Source organism: Achroia grisella, unplaced genomic scaffold, assembly GCF_030625045.1.
Source record: "Achroia grisella isolate CSIRO2021 unplaced genomic scaffold, CSIRO_AGI_Agris_v1 utg149, whole genome shotgun sequence".
NCBI lineage: Eukaryota > Metazoa > Arthropoda > Insecta > Lepidoptera > Pyralidae > Achroia > Achroia grisella.
The window spans coordinates 1925032-1952721 of NW_026712644.1; the positions used below are offsets into that span (position 1 = coordinate 1925032).

General features: G+C 32.3%; 4 protein-coding genes across 7 annotated transcripts in view; 2 read left to right on the plus strand and 2 right to left on the minus strand.

The window, feature by feature from the left end:
• Window positions 1-1569: 1569 nt before the first annotated feature.
• On the minus strand, window positions 1570-3233 carry LOC131840681 (DNA-directed RNA polymerases I, II, and III subunit RPABC3). Its single transcript, XM_059188862.1, has 2 exons — window positions 2834-3233; window positions 1570-2058 (listed from the first exon to the last, which is right to left on the minus strand). The coding sequence occupies exons 1-2, from the start codon at window positions 3124-3126 to the stop codon at window positions 1899-1901; spliced, it is 453 nt and encodes a 150-aa protein (XP_059044845.1). The 5' UTR covers window positions 3127-3233; the 3' UTR covers window positions 1570-1898.
• Window positions 3234-3907: 674 nt separating this feature from the next.
• Window positions 3908-6445, plus strand: LOC131840679 (H/ACA ribonucleoprotein complex subunit 4). The gene has a single exon (XM_059188859.1). It carries the CDS (start codon window positions 4108-4110, stop codon window positions 5632-5634), a length of 1527 nt encoding a protein of 508 aa, XP_059044842.1. The 5' UTR covers window positions 3908-4107; the 3' UTR covers window positions 5635-6445.
• Window positions 6446-7821: 1376 nt separating this feature from the next.
• LOC131840720 (zinc finger protein 558-like) lies at window positions 7822-12024 on the plus strand. Its single transcript, XM_059188915.1, has 4 exons — window positions 7822-8840; window positions 9207-9340; window positions 10802-10913; window positions 11645-12024. The coding sequence occupies exons 1-4, from the start codon at window positions 7923-7925 to the stop codon at window positions 12002-12004; spliced, it is 1524 nt and encodes a 507-aa protein (XP_059044898.1). The 5' UTR covers window positions 7822-7922; the 3' UTR covers window positions 12005-12024.
• A 3586-nt stretch (window positions 12025-15610) lies between these two features.
• Window positions 15611-27690, minus strand: part of LOC131855734 (uncharacterized) — a 136426-nt gene continuing 124346 nt past the window's right edge. For 3 of the 4 annotated variants that reach the window (XM_059207033.1, XM_059207034.1, XM_059207031.1), the window contains one exon: window positions 17194-17813. In XM_059207033.1, the coding sequence (XP_059063016.1) occupies window positions 17621-17813 (193 nt within the window). In that variant the 3' untranslated portion in view covers window positions 17194-17620. Of the gene's footprint in view, window positions 15746-17193; window positions 17814-27690 lie in introns of those variants that run through there. The other variant, XM_059207032.1, reaches the window with a different exon arrangement.

The window sequence follows — 27690 nt, forward strand, 5'->3', positions numbered from 1 at the left end:
ACTTTTCCTTCAGTTGAATACTATTCTCCGGTAGATGTGACTATGAATTAAATACACTACTTGTTGATAGATGGCGCTGTTCTGTTTGCTGCCGAAAAGGATCGAATTTTTAAATCTTATCTTATTAATAGCTGTGCCTGCGATTTCATCCACGTAAAACTTCAATAAAAAATATATATTACTGTCATCAAAATCCGTTCTACTGGACGAGCGTTAGGAACGAGTGAACGAGCGAACGAGCGAACGAGTGAAAGAGTAACAAACATCCATACTTACAAACTTTCACAATTATAATATTAATAAGATATACTTATATATATTGTACACTAATACAGCGTATACATCAGAATAACATATAGGCTATAAATTTCATGCGGGTGAAACCACGGGAACAGAACTAGTGGGTAATAATGGAATGACCGCAAGTTATATAGACATAAAGGATTGGCGAATCAGTTTTCCTGCACTAATGGTATAAGCTGGCGAGTCACCAGTGGAAGATGATAGGATGTACCAAAATTAATGTTTTTTCAGTGGACGAACGGAAAATAAAATAAATAAGAAATACATAATATGCGTAGAAAACACCCAGACTGATACAAACAATCATACTCATGAATACAAATGTTCGTGCCGTGCGAGGAATCGAACCCGCGGTGTGCTAGACCGCTAGACCACCGAGGTCATCAAGAGGGATCACCGAAGTCGTCAAGAGGGATCACCGAGGGACGTTGTCCCCTGTAGTCGATGCCGGGGCAAAGGGGTTAGCTCCGAGGCCCAAATCTTCGTTTTCGTAGGGGGGTGCCGATGACACGAACGATGATTCATTTCAGCGGGGAACGCGTATAAGTCACGGTGACATAATACATTGCTAGTAATAGGATCTAGACCTGTATCACTGCGACCTACATAGATAGTGCACCCTTACTCAGTCAGTGAGTGATTTAAAATATAATAAGATCTCATCTATCTATCTATATGGCCCTTACATAATTAGTTATTTGAACTTTATTTAGTATCTAGGTTTTGACATTTTTTTTGTTTGCACCAATTATTACCCACTCAGTACCACATATCCCACTGTTTTAGGTTGACTGGAAGAGATCTCTTCTAGGGATAAGTCCACCTTTGCTCACATTGTCTCTAAATTATAATATCTTTGTATTATCTGTGCAATAAAGAATATATATAATCTGCTCATATTAAGCAAACAAATATTTAGTGAGTATTAAATTAATATGTATTATACCATATTAACTAGGTGTATATAAAAAAATTTCAATCCAATTTTTATATGAAATATATGTTTATTCTTACATAATAGGCACCTATAGAATTCATAGGTAAGTACTAGAAATTTTTTGAATGATAATTCTAACATTATAAAGAAAGTTAACTTTATATTTTAATGTCTGTTTGTCTTTGTATGGTAATATTAGAAATAGCTTAAACAATTTTAATGTGTATGTTCACTGAGGTTCTTTTATTCTTATCACAACATTTAGTGTTCAGTGATTTATTCTTATTTCATACGAAACATTGGTTATGTTTACAAAACAAATTATAAAGTAAAAAATAATAGAATTTTATTCCAAATACCAGGATAGTTAATTATTATTACAATCATATTCAACATTAAAAAGGAGGTTAACAATTTGGCTATATTTTACCTTTTACCTAACTTTTTTCTAGGTATAACGATTTTGATGATTACTTTTTTGTTTGAAAGCTATTACTTCTCATATGATGCCCTATAAATAAATTTGATCATGATTTGACCTAGTTATCCTTGATGATGTGATTGAATTTGGTTTTGTCCTCTGAACACAGTATTAGTCAAATATGAACTGAAAAGTTTTAAACTGTAAAAATAGTTATTATATTACAAAACAGTTTATTTAGAAAGCTAGCTTCTTCATCAACAAGTACATGTGCTGATCAACCTCAAATCCGTGGAGATTGTTAGCATCCCCTTGTAGCCTCATGAGGAGACCACCAAATGAGACATATGCAGCTAACCGCGAAGCCGGTTCCATGGCTGCTTCATCACCTTCTATCCTGAAAGTATTTAACAAGCGGTTATTACTATAGCTTTGTTTTTTAAAAATTCTTAACTTTTCAGCACTTCAACATGGCCTAAGACAGAAATGGATATGGGTAGGTCACATCGCTGGTACAAAGACAAAATGTGGACTCACCAATCAACAAAATGGCTAAGACCAGCAGGAAAAAGGCAAATAGGTTGACTTGGTTGTTGTAGAGTAAAAGATGGTCCAATGACATCAAAGAAGTGGTTGGGGAATACTAGACGAGTGTGGTTGCAAATAGAGAATCATGGAGCAAGTTAGAGCAGGTTTTTACCCACATGGGACCATAAATAAAGAAAGCAAATTAGTTAAACTTGATATGTAAATTTAAAAATATAATTATATGGAAAATAAAGCTTAAATAAATTACCAAGGCTACGCTGGTAAGATGAAATATAATAGCTGAAGCATAATGGAGAAAAGCAACCCAAAATATTACTGTAATAAGAATGTGCTGTACATTGCAAAGAATTAGTTTAGTCTATTGCCAGAAAACACTCTGTACTGTATAATCAATAAAACACATAATGTACCATTTTCTTTTCTTCCATGTTATTCGGCAAACAACTGATTGCAATATGGAGAGATATTTGTGGGAAATAATAGTTACGAATATTATTTTATATCGAGTGGAGAGCGAATGAATTATTTGCAAAAGGCATACAAACTAAACCGAACTGATCACAATCACGAACTACAATCCGCAAAACGAATAAATAGTTTTTGTTGTAAGTAAACAAACTAACCTATAAACTTTGCCGGACATGACATATTCAAAACTATCCGCGCGGTTTCCCTCCGTTTCCAGTGGGTTCCATTCTCCACCGTCGGGGTAACCATCCTCTCTGAGAGTTGTGGCAAGCACTAATCTAAACTTGTCACCCAATTCCATAGGGTATATCCACGAATTTATATCCAAAATAAGGTCCATTTTAAACGATTCAGACTCGCAGTGAAGTCGGCTCACTCGATCGAATTTCTTCCCTTCCGGGTCCATATCTTTAACATTAAATATATCTTCAAACAGTACACCTGCCATTTTGTGTTAAGTAACTATAACTTGTACAACAAAAGCATTATCTCTTATACTAAATTACAAAATAATAATTTAAAAGAATACATAAACATAAGCACGAGAAAAAGAAAGAGCAAAGAATATACTACTCAAGAGAGAAAGAGTAATTGATTGGTCAAACAGACTGCATGACTGCTCGAATGACTGACAGAGACTGAAGTGGACTGAAGTATCTGACACTCACTACTGTGTGCATTAATATAAAAATATTATATATATTCATATAATAAAAATAATAGATATAAAATTAATATTAACATAGTAATAGTTTTAAAAAAATTTACACATTGTAATATACAGAAGGCAGTATTTATTTTATTTATGTTTAATTTGTTATTAAAATAGTAATATTGCATAGTAAAAATAAAAGTATTACCAGTAAAAACTAAACTTACAGTTTATAGGTTAATTCCGTTTTTATAAGAAAAATGGGTATAAAGCTGAACTGCAAAAACATGAAAGAAAATAAAATTTGTTCTAACTCAATAGGGTTGTTTTAATAGCCAATGAATTATTGCATAAGTAATAAAGAATACAGCATGCATTAGAAACCAGCCAGCTCATTTTGTTTTGAGAGGTTATAAGGAAAGCAAAAAATAATTGCTAAAATTTCCAAAATTAATTCAATTCATGCATGATTCATATTTCGTAAAAAGATCATTTATGAAACACATTTCGTAAAAATGTCAAACATTAATATGGTAACAAATTTAGCTGTCTACACTTGTGTAACAAAAACATTGTACACTAGCAACATTTGTAGTTTAATTCACATTTTTCAAGCTAACCTCTAATCGTGTAAACCGCATGTGACCCCGTATTTTGGGGCTGATTAAATTCACTGAGCGACCGCATCGCTTGTAATTAGGACAGTTGTTTGTATATTTACAAGCGACGTCCAAATAAACTGCGCAGTTGCCGGACAACGGCGTAATAAGCGGGAAAATGACAGAAGTGCTGCAACCGGGTGGCGATGTATTTAGTGAGAAAAAGAAGAAGAAAAATAAAGAGACCGTAACATTAGGTGCGTTCCAGAAGATCGGCGAGTTCAAGATTGAGCCGACGGAGAGCGTCAGTAAGTTGGATACTGCATACTGGCCGCTGTTACTAAAAAATTTCGACCGACTCAATGTGCGCACTAATCATTACACGCCGTTGCCATTTGGCCATTCGCCATTAAAGCGACCTATCGCTGAATACATCAAGTCTGGCTTCATAAATGTCGACAAACCGAGCAATCCGAGTTCCCACGAAGTCGTTTCATGGATCAAAAGAATATTGAAAGTGGAGAAAACTGGTCACTCAGGTACCCTAGACCCTAAAGTTACTGGGTGTTTGATCGTGTGCATAGACAGAGCTACGAGGCTAGTGAAATCCCAACAGAACGCTGGTAAGGAGTATGTAGCTGTTTTTAATTTGCATTCCGCTGTAGAGAATTTGCAGAAAGTCACACAAGGTTTGGAGAAGCTGCGTGGCGCTTTATTCCAGCGGCCGCCGTTGATATCAGCTGTGAAGAGGCAGCTGCGTGTTCGTAGTGTTTATGACAGTAAACTCCTCGATTATGACCAGGAACGTAACATTGGTGTCTTCTGGGTCAGCTGTGAAGCTGGGTCGTACATTCGTACGATGTGTGTCCATTTAGGTTTAATGCTCGGTGTTGGAGGTCAGATGATAGAGCTGAGACGTGTACGTTCTGGTATACAGGGGGAGAAAGAAGGCATGGTCACAATGCATGATATATTAGACGCACAATGGGCATATGAAAATCATAAGGATGAAACATACATACGTAGAGTTATCAAACCACTTGAAGGCTTGCTAATAGCACACAAGAGGATTTTTATAAAGGACAGTGCAGTAAATGCTGTGTGTTACGGTGCAAAAGTACTCCTACCTGGAATTTTACGATATGAAGATGGTATTGAAATAGATCAAGAAATAGTTATAGTTACAACAAAAGGAGAGGCCGTAGCGTTAGCCATCGCTTTGATGACCACATCAACAATGGCCTCATGTGATCATGGAGTGGCAGCTAAATTGAAAAGAGTTATAATGGAACGAGATACATATCCAAGAAAATGGGGATTAGGACCAAAAGCATCTCAGAAGAAGCAGTTAATTCAACAAGGAAAGTTAGATAAACATGGTAAACCTAATGAGAACACTCCAAGAGAATGGTTGAATAGTTATGTAGATTATAAAGTAAAAAAAGAAGATGAAAATGGTTTAGCGGAGACAGACGAGGGGGGTAGAAAAAGGACAGCTAGCACAGCAAATGCAGATGATCCTAATAACTCAACAGAACTGAAGTCTGAGAAGAAGAAGAAGAAGAAAAAGAAAGACCTTGATGGTACTGTTGATGGAGACACAACAATGGATGCCGATGTGACTGCAGAGAATGCTGATGATACAACTAGAAAAGAGAAGAAGAAGAAAAAAAAGAAGGACAAAGACCAAGAGAGAGAAGCATAAGTTCTTTTTAAGACTATATTTGTAACAGATTCACCTGATGTTCCTATAAGGAGTCATTTAATTTTATAAGTGAAAATTATAAAGTGACATCTATTTTTTATCTGTGACAAACTGTAAATCTCTTTAATCCATAAGTGATAATAATATAAATTCAATGTCTCTACAACCCACATGGTTTTCAGTTGACTGTATTTTTTTTATTATGAAGTCATTAATAATTATTTTTAAACTGTAGCTTTTTTTATTTCAGTGTTCTATTGTCTGGTTATATTTGTATTTTTTTTTATTTTAGTTATAGCTAGAAAAGTTCTAAATTTAAATTTCTGTCTGAATTTTCATTAAATTTTATTATAAATATTTTTGCAACATAAGAGTACAAAGTGGAGACTCGAATTTCCTTTGCCCCTTTTTTATATAGAGTATATACAAAAAAGTATATTAAGCCTGTATATTAAAATAAGAAAGCATATTATGATAATATTATCTGATTAAAAAACATTGAATGTTGAACTCATACATTCTGATTACTAAGGTAATTAATAAAACTGTACAGTTAATTTCAAATAAATTTTGAAGTTATTCTTACTTTATTAGTTTACAAGTTCATTAATAGTGATTATTGCCTAAAAGAATAAAAAAAAATATAACTGAACTCTTCATACATTTTACATTTTTAAAAATTAAGTCCTAATTACGGGTTTAATTTAACAAATTCCATTTTTAAATTTTGATCTACATGTCATGTTCTCACAGAAAATATTTTTACTTGTGTATTATAAAACAATATAGTATTAAGTTACTCTGTAAATGAGTATTGTTGATAAATAAGTGAAAATGTTTCTTTTATTTAGTAAGACAAGTTGATTATGAACATTAAATACAACTTTATTGAAAATATTTAGTTTTATTACACTTGGCCTATTTTATGGATGAATACATGATTTATTTATTTTACTTGAGGCAACTTAATAATATGATCTAACAATATTGACCCCCCCATATTATATACCTTAATCACAGAACAACTCATACAGTGCCATCTAGTCCCGAACGAAACAGAGCTTGTGTTATGGGTAGTAGACAACTAATAGAAATATATTAAATACATAATATACATAGAAATGCATAGACTGTTACAAACAATCATAAACATAAATACATATTTGTACCGTGCGAAGACGAGCCTTCGACCACTAGAAGTAGTGTTAGACCAAAACGTGACGTAATTTTTTTTATTTATTTTACTCTGCAACTTAACTATACTGGCCCTTATTATATATACCTTTAGGACTAATATACAGATAATAAAAAAATAATTGTTCATCGCACTCACTATGGCAATCTGTCACGGTAGCGTCGGTACACCACTCGGCCAGAACTTTCCCTTCATAAAGGTTTTTTTAATGTATGATAATGATGTGGTGCTTCCGCCTGTGTTACGCCTGGGTTTACGCTAGCGGCACATCAGTGGTAGATGATATGACGAGTATGAGGTCAGGTTAGTTAGGCTATCGTGTCAAATTGACAAGGAATTTATCACGATAGGTTCCAGGAGCAACCGTGTGGAGGTCAACTTGACTATATACATTGCTGGTATGATACCTACATGCCAGGTTGATTTGCCTCCACGCAGTTCCCCCTGGAAACTATAGTGATACATTCCTAGTGAATGTGTCACGTTGGGCTAACTAACCCAATCTCATGTTCAACTCATCATCCTCCACTGGTACCCCGACAGCGTATATCGTTAACGCAGGCCGGTGCACTCATCCATTATCATCCACTAAAAAAAATAAGCCTTCAGCCGCTCCAAACATCCTTCTGCGGGTTTGTACACTTAGGGGATCTACACTCGCCCCTATCGTCCGGTGAAGATGTAAAAGCCAGCTAGTAGTTTTACATAACAAGTACAATTACAGGAAGAGTATATATTTTTTATTATATGTTATCTGTATCTTCGTCCCGGTAGAATTTAACTTTTTTTTTATTAAAATAAATAAAATTACTAAAATAAAAACATCGTAAATTGTTCCTTATCTATTAGTTAGTTAGTGAAACTGCCGTCAAAATCGGTCCGGCAGTTACTTTCATTAAATGAAACATGCGTAAATCGTAACACAGTGCTGTCACTGTCAGATATCAGAGATGTATTGTCAATTGTTAATTTTGACATTTACTATCAAACTTATTAATTTTGTTTGCTATTGTTTACGTTTTATAAATAAAAATACCATATCTAACATTAAAATATATATTACACGTTGAATCTCATAATTATAATATGTAAAATGTCTACCCGTTCTTTATCAAAGACTAGTGATTTATATACATATGAATATTTTCTTCAAGAAAATATATGCAGGTTTTGTTGGCGACCAGAGGCGGATAGAGAAATAATATCGGTCGAAAGTGCAAAGGAAAGTGTTGTAAAAAATGAACTTGTGGATAAAATAAGGGATTGTTTAGATCTAGATTTATATGATGACAACTACCCTAAGAAGACTTGCACAACTTGTTGTAGCAAGATAGAAAATTTTTACGAATTTAAGATTTCTTGCAGAGAAAAAGATATAAAGTTGCGTGATATTTTTAAAAATAAAATAAACCGTACACTTCCATTGGAAAAATGTGTAAAAGTTGAAAAAATCGAAGACATTTCAAATTTAGAATTAGAGAATAATCAATTGAATGGTGAGTTTTTGAATTTACAACAGTCAGACGGGGAAAGCAATTATGAACCTTCAGAAAACGAAATAGAGCTTAATTTAGTAAAAGTGAAAAGGAAAAAATATAAACCAAAAAGGTCACCTACATATTGCAATATTTGTAGAGTTGATTTTGAGACCACAGATAAACTAAACATCCATAATGCAGAATCTCATGGTATAGAAGAAAAAAGTGGTTTATTCAAATGTTTTGGTTGTGAAAAGAGGTTTAAAAGTAGAAAGACACGTCTGGGCCACGAAATTAACTTCTGTAAAGGCTTAAAAGATGGATACAAGTGTGGTATGTGCACTAGGTTTCTTCCAAAACGGAGAATGTATGAATCACATATGAGAGACCATAGACACAATCCTAATGCTTCTGTGGAGTTACCAGAAGATATTTTTGAGTGTGCAAAGTGTTTGCAATGTTTTAAAACTAGAGAATGTTTAAAAACACATTTGTCTGAACATGATGCTGATAAAAAGCATTTTGTTTGTGAAGTAAGTTTTCACTATGTTTTTAATATTATTTTTAAATATGTAATTTTTTAGCAAATTAGCAAAGTATTTATTTTCTTTTTCTGTTATATTTATTAATGTATCTTTCCTTTTATGTTGGTGAAATAAAGGATTTTAAATAAAAAAATAATTTGGTTGTTGTATCGATTTGGTTGTTTTTAATATGTATTATGTATGTATTTATAAAAAATGTATCTATTTTTTTTCTATCAGTTATTCGTTGACTAGACAACTGTTATTTATATCAGTTGCCTATAAGCTATACTACAAGCTCTGTTTATCTTGGGTCTAGATGGCGCTGTGTCAATTGTCCAGGGTTATTATTAATATTATATTAAAAACTTTCAGACATGTGGCAGGGTGTTCACTCGTCAAGACTACCTGCACAAGCATAAATTGACACATACAGGCACAAAGCAGCATGTGTGTCCCCATTGTGGCTTCAGGACCACTCAGAGGTCTTCTCTCACTGTACACATTCGGTAAGAATACTTGTTTAAGCGAAATGTTAATTAAAGCATACAATAGTTCTGAAAAGTTAACTAGATGTCTCTGTGTCATTTATGTTCAACTTATGTGGCGGCCAACAGCATTAGAGTAGTCCAGAAAAAAATGTAGGTGGGTGCACCATTCCATTATCATCCATAAGAAAATAAATAGATGAATGTCTTCTGCCTGGATACTGACTGGCTATTTCGTATTTTGAGGTCTATATAAATATGATAAAACCTACAGCTCTAAATATTATTCTGGAATATAATTGTAGACATGTCTAACATTTGTCAAGTGTCGAAAATTGATTAATCATATTTTTATTATTATTTTTTTTTCTTTTTTCCTTATCTATCTGGGATTAATCAATTAACTTTTATCAGATCTTATAGCTTTCGTTATCTATCGCTTTGAGTTACCACATCCAGTAATATGGTCCTCCTATTATATACATCTGCTGTGTTAAATCGTAGCCAGATGTGATTAATCACATTTAATGCGATTTATTTAGAATATATATTACTTACCTCAAAATTTTAATTCACCGATGGCCTCCGTGGTCGAAGGTTCTATTCATCCTACAGTACGAAATAATTATATTAATGCTTATGATCAAGGCCGGCGGAAATGGGCATGCAACCCACGCGGAGCATGCAGGCGCCTCGTCGAAGGGGGCGCCATCACAAGATTCGGATATATACTAATAGAAATAGAAATAATCTTTATTCAAATAAACTTAATATAAGCACTTTTGAATAGTCAAGTTTTTTTTTATTCTACCGTGCCGTACCGTATTAAAATATAGAATCTATAGAATACTTAATAAATTATAAATAAACTAACTACGGAGACATAAACCGCGCTAGGATAAAAATTGCATGCGGGCACTGAGGACCCTAGCGCCGGCCCTTGCTTATGATTATTCAGTCTGGGTGTTTTCTATGTATATTATGTATGTCATTATAAAGAAAAGGGATCTCTGTATCAGATATCAGTAGTCGAGTACCGCACAGGTCTATTATCACAAGTTCTGCTTAGCTTGGGACTAGATGGTGTGAATTATCATTAGAGAATCATAAAATATTATGATTAGAGAAATACAAATTCATTTTTAAATTAAATTAGGGAGAATATGATGACCAGCATATGCTATTGCATTTGTTAAAAGGAAATTGAGAAATACTGGAATATTCTATAGCGGAGAGGAATAAAAGATGTTTTCTTATCAACGTTTAATGGCAGACAAAAGAGCATGAAACATCTAAAGTGACAAAAAACAGTTTAACCTACACTTAATTTAATAATTTATCTACCTACATATTTCCTAATATATCACAGAAATAACCTAATGAGTAGCCGTAACCTACGGCCCGTTCACGAGTATGACAGATGACGTAAGAGGCCGAAAGGTCCTACATGAGTTGAGTTTGAATTTTTATATATTGTTACAGGAAGCACACTGGTGAAAGGCCATACAGCTGCGACGTGTGTCCGCAGCGCTGCATCTCCAGCTCTAATCTGCGAGCTCACCGCCGGAGGCATCTTGGTTTCAAGAAGTACGAGGTGCGTTGTAACCATTTTATCCTTTTGACGGCCTCGGTGGTCTAGCTTAGCACGCCGTTTTAATTTCAATAGTCACGGGTTCGATTCCTTGTTAGATGGTAATATTTGTATTTATGAGTATGATTGATTGTTGATGTGGGTGTTTTATATATATATTACATATGTAATTACAAAAAAATACCTAAGTATATCAGTTGCTTAGTACCCATACACAAGCTCAGCTTAGCTTGGAACTAACTGACGTCGTGTGAATTCTCCTGAAATATTATTTTTAATTAACATTTATTTATATAAAAAATTGTGTTCATAAGTATGATTCTGTGTATTTTCTATGTATATATATTTTATGTGTATGTATTTCCAAAAAAATGTTTGTAAGTATTTCAATCAGTTGTCCAGTACAACACCGAAGCTCTTCTTATCTTGCGACTAGATGGCACGAAGTGAATTGTCCTGAGATATTATTTCTATGTATGTATTTACGAAAAACACAAGATTTAGCTAGCTTAACTTGGGTCTAGAGATGGCGCTGTGTGAAATATACTGGGATTAGATTATTATTAAGAAACATGTATTTGTAAGTGATTGTCTGTTGGTCTGGCGGTTTTCTATGTATATTCTGTATGTATTTATTAAAGAAATGTATCCAAGTAGCCATAACATAAGCTCTGCTTATCGTGGAACTAGATGGCGCTGTGTGAATTGTTCTGAGATATTTCTTTTCATTTCAGTGCAATATTTGCAACAAAAAGTTCGGCTACAAAGTAAGTCTAGAAGAACATATTGCATCGACTCATGAACGATCGCAGACTTATCCTTGTGAGCAATGTGGCGCCATTTACACTAGAGTACGAGGTTTGCGGCGCCATCTGTTAGCAAAACATGCGAAACAAGACGTCAAAATCAATAGAATCGACAAGACAACTACAAACGGTGATGTCTACTTGAAAATGACAACGCAAAATGAGATTAATGCTGAAGAGAATAAGGACGTGATTACTGTGAAGGAAGTAAACTATGAGATCAAAGATGGCGAAGATTTCGTATTAATTAGTACTGACAATAATGTTATATTGTCAAAAATATATTAAATGTATTAAGAATTTTAAAATGTGTTTTATTTTTTTACGGCTTTGGAAGTTCAGCAGTTTTGCACAGTGCCATGCTTCTTTGTGGTCCTATTTTGCCAAGCTGAAGAGGAAACGTCACACATCCTATGTGGTTGTAGTCCCCTCATGCAAAAACGAAATATCTCCTTTGGAAAGTTTACACTGTATCCTGAGGAGATAAATACTATCGCTCTATAAGAATATCTTTTAACTCTTGTACCTGACGGGGGCACAATACCTACAGGTGAGACCTGTAGCTATTGTGCCCGCACCGTCTGGGCATTTTATTTTGGTTTTATATGCAAATTATGTATGCAGATATTTACAATAGTATTGTGTTTAATAATAATAATAGCTATAGTGTTCACTTATTTGTTATTTATGTCTTGTATGTAAGTTGTTATCGACGTAATATCGGCTCGTTAGCCATAGCTCCACGTCTTTACTCCGCGGCGCTTGCGCAGGGAATCCCTTCCCTCTTGCGCACGGCGGTCCGTGTACGCTCGGCTCGAGACGATAGATAATAAACTGCTAGTGTTTCCACATACACTACAATAGCCCTAGACAATTCCTGGAAACCATCATGTCAAATTTGTCGCGATGAAGCTCCGATGACACGACCATATACTCATCTTGTAATTCACTGGTGCCAGTGTAAACCGTAATAAATTATAAATTGGTTACATAATTTCATATTAAAACTAGGTACCTAAGCCTGTCGGAAAGGAAAAAAAAATAGTATCATAGAATGTACATTTATTATATTTACGAGTATGTTACAATTTGAAGATGACTTACAACATAAAACATCTACACACACGCGATCTAACACACGAATATTGTCAATGAGGAACTTCGATTCATTTTATAATTATAAACCTTACCATAGTAACATCTAATAGGCTTATCGATTTAATATTATAATCTACTATAACACTTAATTTAAACGCCTACTTACTCATCTACCATAGACAAAAATTTTAAGAGAGAGATTTTGATTTTTTTATATGTTGTGTGCCAAACCAGAAAAATAAATCAATTTGTTTTATGATTTTTTTTCTTAGGGGTTTTTTATATTTCGTAATTAATTACAAGCTCGCGTCACTTGAACAATATAATTTTAATATAAAACTGTGTTTTAGACAATCGATCGATTGTCAAATCGTATGGTTCATAGACAACTATTATACTACAAGCATTAATATGAATTCGTTAAAATCAATAGTATTTCGTCATTTTTTAAGTACGAGATATAAAATTGTAAAGTTATATGTATCTGAAACCATCAATCAGAATATATTAATCATGAAATAATATTGAAATTGAAACTGTCAAAGATTTCATACATAATCGTTAAGTATCATTATACATATGTCAAACAAGAATGGTTAGCAATAGAGTTACGTAATTTACAGAAAAATCTTTACACTATGAATTTATTATATAAAATACGATTTATTATTTAATAACACAAAATAATTATTAAGAAAGACACACTTTATTGCTTATTTTTAATCTATAAATATCTACTACTAAAGTATATTGTTATACACTAATTAATTATTATTTCATAATAAATAAATAAATCGGTAACTATAATAAAATTATAAAATGCAACATCATTTGATTAACAGAATCAAACACTTAAAAAAATAAACATTTATCAAATAAACACTATATTAAATATACGAAAATCTACTTATTTACGTTTGTTTTATAAACAGTTAAGTATTGCTAAAGTATTGACAATATTTTTTTTATTCATACAAAAACACTGAACATAAAGGTCTAACAAAAATAGTGTATAATAAGTAGACAAGTCGATCATTAGGTACGTTTTTATAATAACAAAACGGCCATATTGTTTCTTTATTTATGTTAGTATATCTTTTTATATACAATGAGAATGGCAAACAAGCTATTGGCCCACCTAATTGTAAGTGACAATCATCGCATTTATACATGAACACTAGTTTTTTATATATATTAGGAATGACACGCAGGCTATTGGCCCACTTGACTGAAAGTTGTCGTTGTTGCATAGATGAACAGTAGTACCACAGAATATGTGACTAATACCATCGTACATAGCCAATTATCAATTGTAACTACAGTAAACATTCTTGGGTCAATAAATATGAAATGAACTTCATAATTAAGTATTTAATAGTATTGTGCACGCCGTGACTTTTTGGTATATATTGTTAATGGTTTTTATTGTCTATTATTTCATGTAGAAAAATATTATTACTGGCATACTTCTTTTAACTGTTTTTATTTTTATACAACTAAATAGATTATATATTTCTACAAGAAAAACCTTTAAGTATATGTACCAGAACAACAATAACATATTTGCATATTTTTTTAGCATTTCGACCTATTATTTGTCCTGTAAAATTATCTAGCACTATTTATGTTAGACCTTGCATACATATATCATTATATTTTACAAAATAAATATCAACTTCCCACCAATATATTATTGGCTATCACTATTGCAAAATCTATTACATTATTCTATATTTTTATAAGTATTTAATATTATTTTCATCTCAATAACTTAACCAAACATCTAAGTATCTACGACTTTCCTGTTTTCACATTACAACCTGCGAATTTAAGTAAATCTAATGATATTCACTTTTAATACATTAATTATTATAAATAATTCAATATATCTATAAGTACATAGATATTATGGACCAGTTTTACACTACGCGACGGATTTTAATGCAGTTTCTAACAAGAGATAGAGTGATTCAAGAGGAAGTTTTATATGTATTGTATACATCCGAGTGAAGCCGGGACGGGTACCTATTATATTATACATATAAAATCCCGCTTATATCATTATCAATTGCTGAAAACTGTATCAAAATCCGTTGAGTAGTTTAAAAGTTCTAAACGAAGGGACAGCGGACACGATTTCATTTTATATTAAATGATAAATAATCATCACAATTAAATGTTATCGAGTAATATACCTGTTTGAACTCAGCATCAAGTTATTAAACTAACTTAATTGTTACTTATATTGTTGACCGGGTCTTAACACGAATAATGGTAAACTAGCTGTTCCCGCGACTTCGTTCGCGTGGAATTTAACTTTATTTTTCTAAAAAGAAATAATTCTAAAATAAAAGTAGCCTAAGTTACTCTTTATTAGACCACCTACCTGAAGTCAATCAAAAAAAGTCCCGTCATAATCGGTCCCGCCATTTCCGAAATTAGCCGGAACAAACAGACCGACAGACACACAGACAAAAATTTAAAAAAATGTTATTTTGGTGTATGTACCGTATTTATATTCATATGTATGTAGTAAAAAACGGTTATTTCAATATTACAAACAGACACTACAATTTTATTTATATGTATAGATGTATAGATATAGGATTACCTCTCCCAATATTTCGACTAGGTTACACTAGCCGTGGTCACAAGCTGACTGAGTCCTCAGTCTGTGTTTACTATAAATCTATTCGTGTTAAGACCCGGCTAACAATACAAATAATGTATATTAAACACAAAAATTTAAAAATCATCATCACCCATCATCATCTCAGCCCGGAAGACATCATCATCATCATCTCAGCTCGGAAGACGTCTACTGCTGACTAAAGGTCCACCAAAGATCTCCACGACGATCGGTCCTGCGCTGCTCGCATCCAATGCCTTCCAGCGATCTTGACCTGATCGTAGGTCCACCTTACTGGAGGCCTTTAAAAATAACTTAATTATATTTGAAAATCTGTACAAACATTTGTCACGATTGTTCAAAATTGTACACATTATACAAACGTAATATTAACATTGATAATTGTGTGTTTTTTTAGTGTATTTTTTTTATTGATGTTTTTGGATTATTGTCAGTTGCTTAGAGCTAGCACTGCGACCTACATAGCTCTAATGTGCTCGTCCTTTTTAAAGTTCTCCATCTAGACTCGACAAGAATTATTTATTCTGGGTCTTAGACCTGGATATCGTGGCTGGATGGGAACAGACGTCGTGGTCGTGGTTTTACTTGAACAGACGGTTGATGCTCGGTGATATATACATCAATATCCAGTTTATAAAATGTGTATAACATAAACAAAACTGAACTATTACTATGAACTAGATTCTAACAACTTTATGTGCATAAGGTATATGTTATATCTAGGCTGGACAACTTTGATAATTGCTTTACTTGTTCCTTACTTTATTAACTTAATGTTATAAGAGAAATTTATTTATCCTAATATTCATCATGAATGATTATTCTTAAATACAATATTGTTTAATAATAAATAGATTAATAATACAGTAGGACTACAGGAATATTTACAATAATTAACATTTTAAAATGATGAATCACTTTTTGCAATAATGATCATTTTAGACCGTACTAGCTACTCGCCCCGGCTTCGCACGGGTATACATGTATTATACATATAAACCTTCCTCTTGAATCACTATCTATTGCTAAAAACTGCAGTAAATCCGTTGCGTAGTTTAGAAGATCTAAGGGAACATATAGCGCCAGTGACTTCATTTTATACTATGTAAAGATTATGTTTCTTACCACTTCTTATCTAGAAATCATTCCGAACTGACGGTAGATGTGACATATCATAAGAGTCTGTAATATACCTACATGAATAAAGATATTTTGAATTTCGATTTTGAATTTGTATGTATTTTATATATGTATACTATAAATAAAAAAATCTTTATTCAAATTAACTCAATATTTTTTTTACTAACTATATTAGTTTGGAAATTACATTTTATACTAGTGAATATTTTTTTTGGATTAAGTGCAATTTTGCCGAAGTCCATTATATTACTGTTTAATTCCGTGAAATGAAACCAAATAATATAAATTCATTACGTACTTTTGTTTTTTATTTGACCGCTCATTCGGAAAGCTTTCGGTATAAGAAGAACAAGTTAGAAACTAGTTTGTTGCTCTTTTAAATAAATATAGTTCAGTTTAAGATTTTTATTGTTTTGTGCGGATACAAACTATCAAAAAGCATAAATTCGCAATAATAAATTCACAGTAATATTTTAAATAAGTAGTAATTTTAGTACTTAATAAAATAAATATGCATATATACATATGGTAGTTCCTTTTTTTTTTAATTGATATTTGACAATTATGGCCCGACTACTAACCCAAAGGTTTTAAGTTAAAAGTTTAAATATAACAAAAAAAAAATCAATCACTTTTAGACTAACCTTTCGGTGATGGAAACACCTATAACAAACCAAACTAATCCGTGACATGGCGGTAAGACCATCTACTGTCACGTTATATTTAAAAAAGGGTCAACTGTTGCTTTTAATATAATGTTAAGAGTCGACACGTCTCTGTCTACCCTCTCTGGGATAATATTCGTGAAGGTATATATATATTTAGAGCATGCTTACAAAACGGTCTATAGTGATCATTATTGCTAATCAATATTAATCTTTATTCTTAATACGATAAAATTCATTATTATAGGAACACTTGCATCGAATCGCCGTCGAAAATTATTCGAAAGCATTTTAAATACTATCCACGTAAGTACCTGTCGATGGCCATTAGAGAAGAGATTCTATCACCGTTCAATAAGGTAGATTGTCCCTCAGGAAGGCCTGCTTCGTGTAACCTTTCCTCGTGCACTTTCCCCACCAGGACCTCTTCACGCATATCTTGACAGGTTTGAGCACGAAGCACTTGGTTTGCACGATGTTGAAGAACAACTTCCCCACCATATTGGAAACGGACGTGTCGGCTAACTTGAGACAGGCGCGGAACCTGGAAGTAGACAATATCTGGATTAATTAGTGGCTGGCTACTGTAGTAGTCTGGCTGTACACGCACAACGGCCCGAATGAGAGGCTAATAGCGGAGACTGGAGTCCAACATACAATACAGGATTAATTATCTTGATCATCTGGCAGTGTAGCACACGGTCTTACTACTGATGGTCGTGGATTCAATTCCTCGTTCTGTGCTAACTTTGGCATCATTGTTTGTATTTTTTTTCCAATGGATGATAAAAAAATATATTTAATGGTTTATATTCATCACACAAAATCTGATCTGTTTGGGACTAGATGGCGCATGTGTGAATTGTCCAGTAATTTACTATTATGGTTTCCAGGGACGTTATGGATATGAAATATCGGATAGCAATGAGACGATCTGGATATTAAACAATCGGATTATCCGTTTGTTTCTTGTAATTTCGGTTACGGATATTGTTTTTTAAGGAATTTCAAAAAAATATATTTAACTATTTATATTCATAACACAAAATCTGCTCTGTTTGGGACTAGATGGCGCTGTGTGAATTGTCCAGGATTACTATTATGTTCCTCAGGGACGTTATGGGTATGAAATATCGGATACGGATACGGATCTGGATATTAAATTATAACATCCCTGATGTTCCTGATTAGTTTCTTATATATTCGGTTACGGATATTAATACATATATACACGATTTCATAAAAGTAAAATGCAAATAAGTAATAAAATAGTTACATAATATGTCTCAATTAGGCTCCATCCCTATCCGATAATATCCGAAACTTTTATTTCGGATTCGGTTACGGTTACTTTTTTGATAGTTTTTTTTTATATCGGATATCCGATTTTATATTTTGACGTTCTGTTTTTATATACATCGTTTGTTTTCTGATGGCCATATTGTGGTGTATATATTATTACCACGATCATAAAATATAGGTATCAGTGGAAGAAGACTGATAAGAAGGCTGATACTGATATATAATAACGGAATAAAAGCAACGCAACGATACTATATATATACAATACATATATCATCTTTTTTTTATGGTGTAATTGATATTAGATAATTTGTTTTTATTTAAATTGTTTACATTTCTCTGGAGATGGGCGCGAATAACTGTAATATAGTTTTTATAAACTAATGTAGTTAACGTTTAACATGTTATTGTATATTAAATTAATCATCATCATTGCCTATATACACCACCACAGAAGTCATCATCATCATTTTGGCATCATTAGAGGCACGATAATGTTATGGAAGAGGAAGTAATCTTTTGTACAGAGGCCGTCAATAATCTACCTATAAATAAAATTGCAATGTTTGTTTGTAATATTGTATTAACCGTTTTTTACTACATGCATACAAATATAAATACGGTACATACACCAAAATAATATTTTTTACAATTTTTGTTTGTCTGTCTGTCTCTTTGTTCCGGCTAATGTCTGAAATGGCTGGACCGATTTTGACGGGACTTTTTTTAGCTGGTAACTGATGGAATAAGGAGTTAAGGCTACTATTATTTTAGAAAAAATATTTTTTTTAGAAAAATATAGTAAATTCTACGCGGACGAAGTCGCGAGTACAGCTAGTAAATATATGTAAATACTAACTGTCCCGTCAAACATTTTTCCACATAAATGTAAGTATTAATATCGCTATTAAAAATAGGGGTTGGTTATATAAGGGTGAAAATTTTGTATTATATGTATTTTTTATTTATATATTTGGGTTGTATGTATTTTTTAATGTCACTTAATAAAACAATAAAAAATTTATCCGGATAATTTGAAAATAATATTTTGGGGTGAGCCACCCTTAACACTATGTATAAAAATTTGTTATAAACCTATTCTCAGACCCACTGAATATTCATATAAAATTACATGAAAATCGGTCAAGCCGTTTCGCACGTTTCGCCGTTTCGTAAACACGCAATTTGTGACACGAGAATTTTATATATTACATAGATACTATAAAAAAACACATTATAAAAAAAAACTTGTTACATAATTCCAGTGTTCTGGCGGTATGCGGACCTATTTCCATGAATCTAAAAAATTATGATTCAATAAAAGTCCACAATAAATCTGATATTAGAAAGGTGTGGCCGATATTTGAGGATGCTGTTATTTTATTGTCATAATAAGATCACCATAAACTATTTAACTGTTTGACGAAATCCAGTGCAGTTATGAATAAACATTTATGACTCAAATAGCAGACTTTATATTTTGTAGAAATAGAAATAATCTTTATTTAAATAAACACAATAAAAGCATTTTCAATAGTTATATTTTTTATTCTACCAGTCATTCGGAACGCAGAATCATCACAAGAAGAACGAACAAGAAACTTGTGTATTGCTCTTTTGAATAATTGCTATTTCAAATAAATAATTACACAACAACAGGTAAGAGGCATGCGATAATCAATATATAGTAGAAATTGCTACCCACTCATTGTTAGTGCAATCAGATAATATTCAGCGCTATGAATTTTAACTTAGATTTTTTTGTACAAAAACATTTACAAACTCTTCAATTTTATAATGAGCATTTTACAGAGAAAGTGATGCGATACTAGCTTTCCCGGCAAACGTTGTTTTGCCTTAAAATATAAAAAAATTAGGGGTGGACTACCCCTAACATTTAGGGGGATGAAAAATAGATATTGGCTGATTCTTAGACCTACTCAATACGCTAACAAAATTTCATGAGAATCGGTCGAGCCGTTTCGGAGGAGTATGGGAACGAAAACTGTGAAACGAGAATTTTATATATAAGATTTAAATCGATTTTCAGGCAGATTTATAACAGACTCTGGTAGTTTGTTGTAAAACCTTAGGCAATTGCCATAAAACGAAGTACTAACTTTAGTTAAACGGTATTTTGGTAAAATCAGTTTTGTTATTGTTACGTAAGCTTTTATTAGTGTAATCACAAACTTTTTAATTTGTCTATATTTTTTTTGGCATATGTGATATTTTCGTAAATGTATTGAGAAGCAACGGTGAAGATCTTTATTTGTGTTTAATTTTACGCAGATATATATTAAAATTGGTCAGCAGGAATAAGTGAAAGATATATTTATGCTGTAAAAAAGGTTGCTGAGTAAGTTAAAATTTTTACACATTTTTGACAGTTCACACAACGTCATCTAGTCCCAATCTAAGCAGTGCTTGTGTTATAGTTACTAGACGACTGACATAAATACATAATATTAAAAATAAGTTTAAATAATTGAAATCCTCATTCGAAACCTTCTATAGTATTACCACAGATAACATAATACCAATTATATTGTCTGTGGTAATATTATAAAAATATAGAATGCACTATGGTCCACAAATAATAGCTGTGCATTTGGCGAAAATTCTCTTGTTCCTGGCACGTTAAGTATTTTATAAGGGGTATATTTTATGGATGCACCGATAAGTGGCTTCGGAGTTCGGCTGCTTACCGAACGCGTGCATTTGACAGGCAGATTGTTGACGTAATGGCTTTCGCGCCATTTTATTGCGACGCCATTTTTGTTTTACATTTTATTAGATAAAATATTCTTCTGAGTGTATATTAAGATTTCTAATCAGATAAATAAAGGGTTTGATTGTAATTAATAGACATTGTTGTCATTATATGCCGGAAATACCGTACGTACGGTTGGGTACATACACCAAAATATAATTTTTTACAATTTTTGTCTGTCTGTCTGTTTGTTCCGGCTAATCTCTGAAATGGCTGGACCGATTTTGACGGGACTTTTTTTGGCAGGTAGCTGAGTTAATAGGCTACTTCTATTTTAGAAAAATAAAGTTTTCCACTTTCATTTCCACGCGGATGGAGTCGCGAGCACAGCTAGTCGTAAATATAAGAAGAAAAACGAAGTCGCGTGCACTACTACTAGTATTTAAATAAATTCATAATGATTTATGTGTAATACAGAAATCATTATGAATATATTAAACAAATATATCAAACCTGTTAATAAACAGATAACTTTTCACGAGTATAATCTGTATAAATTTAAAAATGGAACTCAATAAACATTGTAATGGTGCGGAGTTACTCACTAAAATGTAGGTCTGTACGCGTAATGTATCTAAACGTCATATGAGAGAGCAATTTTCGCGGCAATTTACGACTAAAATGCTATAAAAATGGCGCGATGACACACGGCGCGGCAATAAAACTTACGGTCATTTTTAATCTAGGAACGAAAATATTGAAGTCCGCTATTATGTTCGTATTGGCATTTTGCATAGAGGGAGATAAATCAGCTCAAATTGTAACGATGTCGTAAGAAAAATAGGATTTAGAAGCCAAGATAGTGTATATAGGTCAATATTAAATGTAGTGATTACGTTATCATTATATTTCGCCTAATTTACAGATTATCTTTTTAGATTATAACCTACGTTATATTCTGATGTATAAGCTAAATTGTATATTAAACAAATGTTATGTAAAAAAGCCTATTATAGGATAGCTGAATTTATAGATGACAGCAACATATAGCAAGAATAAGTTTTCTTTTAAACGTAAACTTTGTTTTTCATATTATTTAATATATGATAACTTTCTCTCTTCTCTGAATTCACTTTTTTTCCATTTAACTCTCTTTAGTTCTGTGACTGTCAGACTATTTGGTATATATTTAAGTTTATTGCATATATATGTGTGTATTTGTGTATATAGATATCATATTTGTATATATTTATGTTATATATTATTGTATCTCTTAAGTATATATATATATATTGTATATATATTTATATTTTGTTGGTATTTTGTTTATGTTTATAATTTTAAACTTACAACAATTATTCTCTGCAACACACAATGGTTTCTTGTGATAGAAAATGCCGCATGGATGTTAAGTACAAAAAATGTACTGTACTATATATTATATTGTTAAATTAAAGTTATTTGAATAAATGAAATAAATAAATAAAAAATCGTTCAGTAGTGTTTGCGTGAAATAGTAACAAACATCCATCCATCCAACCATCCACACTCATAAACTTTCGCATTTTTTAATACTAGTAAGATGGGTACCTCACGTAGTGTGATAGTAGTTATGCATTTCTTTATTTATTTTAGCGAAAGGCAAAGTTCTAAGTTGATAATACATTAGGAAAACACAAGATTATTTTTAATTTGAGAACTAAAATATGGATAATACATTTGCAAAACGACAAATTATTTTAAAGATGTTATATTAAGAATATAAATATATCTATTTACCTATGTAAATAGATATTTTATTGATACTTTCCGCCTAGATTATATATAAATGAAGTGATAACTGGGCATGATAAATATCTTTTTGAAATTGTAAGTAACGATTTATTTATAAAAAAACTCTGATTTAGAATATAAAATGGACATAGGTGAATAGTTATTTAACTGTTATGAACTTGTTGGTATTTTGCATAGGGTCTGACAAATCTGCTGAAATTTTAACGATGTCGTAAGAAAAATCGAATTAAGAATCTAAGATGGAAGATAGGTGAATTGATATTTTATTACTTTCCGCTTATTTGCTTTTTTATCTATTTTAGGGAAAGCAAAAGACATAATCTGTACAGCTAAGTCAATAAAATGTCGTGTCATGTTTAATTAAAAAAAGAACAATTCGCAGAGAATTTATTTTCTATCTGTGGTTTTGTGGTGGAGGTATTTTTAGTGTAGCGTAGAGAGTATCGAATTGAATGTGTAGTGAATTTTTGAAGTCCGTGGGAGACGCCGGCTCGGACCGGATTACTGAGAGCTGACAAAGCCTTACTTATTTCGCACTTAACGAGCCCTTAGAGGTTTTACTCTTTGTATGCACCTAAGTTTGGCACAGTGTAGCCTTTGAGATACAGAAATTTTCTATAGTAATAGAAATAGAAATAATCTTTATTCAAATAAACTTAATACGATTAATTTTGAATAGTCATGTTTTTTAGATTCTACCGCTCATTCGGAACTCAAACTCATTACAAGATGAATGAGCAAGAAACTTGCGTGTTGTTTATAATTATATATTTAATTTACTTCCAAAAAACCTTAGCATGATATTGTTCAATTCCTAACATTAAAGAAATAATATGATTTTCTATAAAGCGCATCACGATTGTGCTTTTTATGAAACAATTTTATCTATTTACTGTGTTTTATCACTAAATAGTATAAACCAAGTCGCTGTCGCTATCTGTCCGTCCCTATATATGTTTAAATCTTTAAAACTACGCAACGGATTTTGAAGCTGTTTTTTTAAAGGTAGAGTGATTCAAGAGGAAGGTTTATATGTATAATACATGTACACCCGTGCGAAGTCGGGGCAGGTAGCTAGTTGCAAATAAAAAATTCATAATACGTAAATAATCCATATTTCATACATTTTTTAAGAGTTTTGTGTAAATATAAACTGTCAAATAGCAAAGATGGTATAAATAAATGAGTAGTTACTTGAGTAATACAATAAATCTGTCATTACTATCAGAGCAGACCAGTACCAATAAGCAGCATCCATTTTAGAGGTAATATAATAAAGAAGTAAGTAGGTATAGTAAGTTAGAGTTGCCAACCGTCCGTTTGACTACTGACGAATTGATATTTTAATTTCTTTCAAGTAAACGTTACTGGACTAATTCGAGTGAATCTTAGTACACAGACAGATCATATCCTATACTAATACATAGGATATTTTTAGTTGAATTCCTGTAAGGATATAGCTAGTCTAAAAATAACAAAAAGTTTGAAATTTTAAAAATGAATTCCCTGTCTATTAACACATTAAGAATTAAATATTATTATATTTTGTAATTAATATATTTTTATGGGATTTGGTCAAACAAAAAATTTAACTAACTTTCAGGAAATAGGTGTAAATTTCTGCGATACAACTGTCGGTATTACTCTGTGCAGATTCCGCGGCGGGCGTGCTTCGTACTCGCCCGCTTCATTTGCCAAAGTTCTGGTCAAGCTGCCGCATAGTGATGTTCCCACGTTATCGATAATTCTATCGATATTTTGAAGAATAGAATAGAAAATCATTATTCAAATAAATTTAAGTTACGCACTTTCGTATAGTGTACCGTTCTTTCGGAAAGCTGTCTCATGACAAGAAAAACGAGCAAGAAACTTACGTATTGCTCTTTAAATAATTCTTGTAACTTTATATTTTTAAGTCAAAACGTGAGAATACAACCATTATTTATGTTTAATAAATATATATTTCCCAACTTGCTTAGTAAACGTGATATTCGGGACGTTAATTAGAACATTTTTATTTCAAAACCGATATAAATAATCTTAACACAAAAGTTTAAGTAAGTCCGTGCGAAGACTTGTGATAAGCGCACCAAAATTCATTAAGCCCTTTCTGAAGTTAACCTGCACAAACGGACAGAAATCTTAAAAATCATCTTTTAAGATTCTAGTATTATGTCTAATATGTTGTTACAAGCCAACTACTAAAATTTTTACAGACAACAATCATTTACAGTTATATTTTATATATAAAATACGGTTACTCCATTGCAATTGACTGTATAATGTACTACTAAATTAGAATATTTATTTCGTAACTATATATTAGATAGATGATTACTAACTAATATTTCTAGTATCATTGTTCTGAGTCTAGTCTATAATTCAAATTCAATATCATTTATATTATTATTTCATATAATGCATAATATGTATAAGGTATTTATAATATGAGCCATTAGTAGCCTGAAATAAATAAAACAGGACCTCAACTTATAGATATAAACATTAGTTAAATAAACTTAATAAAAACACTATTTAATTATTTTTTTATTCTGCATCTGCCTTGCATTTGCTTGTATTGCTTTATAAGCAATAAATTGAACAATTCTACACCCATTTACAATGTTATAATACATTCTGACTTAACGGTAAAACTATCGACAATCGATAACTAACTGTTCCCATCCCTCGTAAGCCATAAGTGGCTTAGTTACACAAGTGCCGTCAAATGCCGACCAATACGAGTTTAAGAACAAAAGAAGGATTACTAGTGCTTCCAATGCCCGAAAAAGAATTAGCGCGACCGTACTCTACCATAGAGTAAATTTGTTTTTTTTTACCTTGTTACGTGGTCAGCGAGGTTTTATTGCAACCCGTATTTACTTTGTTGAGTCTATGGTTAAGTCGTAAAGCAAGTTAATAAAAAAGTTATTGACTTGTGACTACGTAGTTAGTCTGTCTCGAGAATTTCTAGACTTTTTTAATTGTCTTAAAAAGAAATAAAATTTAAATATAATAAAAATACATTATGCAATCTATACATATAAATAAAATTGGGGTGTCTGTTTGTAATATTGAAATAACCGTTTTTTACTACATGCATATGAATATAAATACGGTAGACACACCAAAATAACATTTTTTACCATTTTTGTCTGTTTGTTTCAGCTATTATAGAGATTCTGTAATAGCTGGACCGATTTTGACGGGACTTTTACAGGCAGGTAGCTGATGTAATAAGGAGTAACTACTTTTATTTTAGAAAATTCTCCAATTAACTTTCTTTGTTAAATTCCACGTGGCCGAAGTTATATACATTTAGATTGAAATGTGTTATATATACTAATATTATAAAATACTAGCTGTCCAGGCAAACGTTGTTTTGCCTTAAATAAAAAAAAAATTAGGGGTGAACTACCCCTAACATTTAGAGGGATGAAAAATAAATGTATCATGAGAATCGGTCAAGCCGTTTCGGAGGAGTATGGGAAAACTGTGACACGAGAATTTTATATAATATGTAATAGATAAACATAGTGAAACTCCAACGGATCCCTTTCATGCGACGGAAACGCTTTTTCGTGACCGAAAAATCCTCATACAAAATTCAAAATATCTTTATTCATGTAGGTCTATTATAGACTCTTAAGTTATCAAATCTACAGTCAGTTCGGAATGATTTCGAGATGAGAAGAACTGACAAGAAACTCAGCTCGTATTCTTTTCAAATTAATGTTGTACATGAGAATAGAGTGAACTCTAGCATATGTTGCAAAACTATCGGGTTACGAACACTGATTTGACTATTTTTGCAATAGTCTAATCAGTGGTCGTAACACAAGCAGGACCCGTTCACGAGTATGACGGAGTCAGCTATCATTGCACTCAACCATATTAGAGGGTCATATGGGACACAGTACTAGATACAGCAAAATAATAATTGCATTTAATAATGTCTAGTAAGATAAATTCAATATTGTCTACTAGGCACTGCTGTATCTAAACTGTGTCAATTTACATTTTCCTATTGTTATTTAGTATATAAGATCATTATTTCTGTGTACACATTGTCAGTTTATCATCATCTGTAATATACATCGTCTCGACCAGCAACATAGTATTATTCACCCGCAACAGTGGTGACCCCGACGTGATCTGGCCGACATGGTCGAGACGATAATTGGGAAAACGACGAGATCAAACAAGAGATCTCTTTGAAATATAACCAACGATTGCACATTTCCACCGGCTTCTATAGCATCATAAATCGGAAATTCAAGGGCATAAAAGTCGTTTGCAATATTGACAAGGATCTTTTCTACTGACCCCCAGTAAACACAACTGCCTGCTGGAGATAATCTCTGGACGAAAATTTGAAATTGGAAAAATAAAGCAAAAATGCTGTCTACAAAAGTACAGCCAACAGTCACCGCCGACGTCATTGCACACCTGTCGTCACTAATTGCGACACTGTGATCAGAAATTGCTGATATACGAGAAAAGCGCTCGCCACACACAAACAGACGCAGCAACTACCGATCTAGGTCAAATTTGCACCTACGGTCATTGCATAGTCAGAAAAATGACTATATATATATTATATCATCGCAAA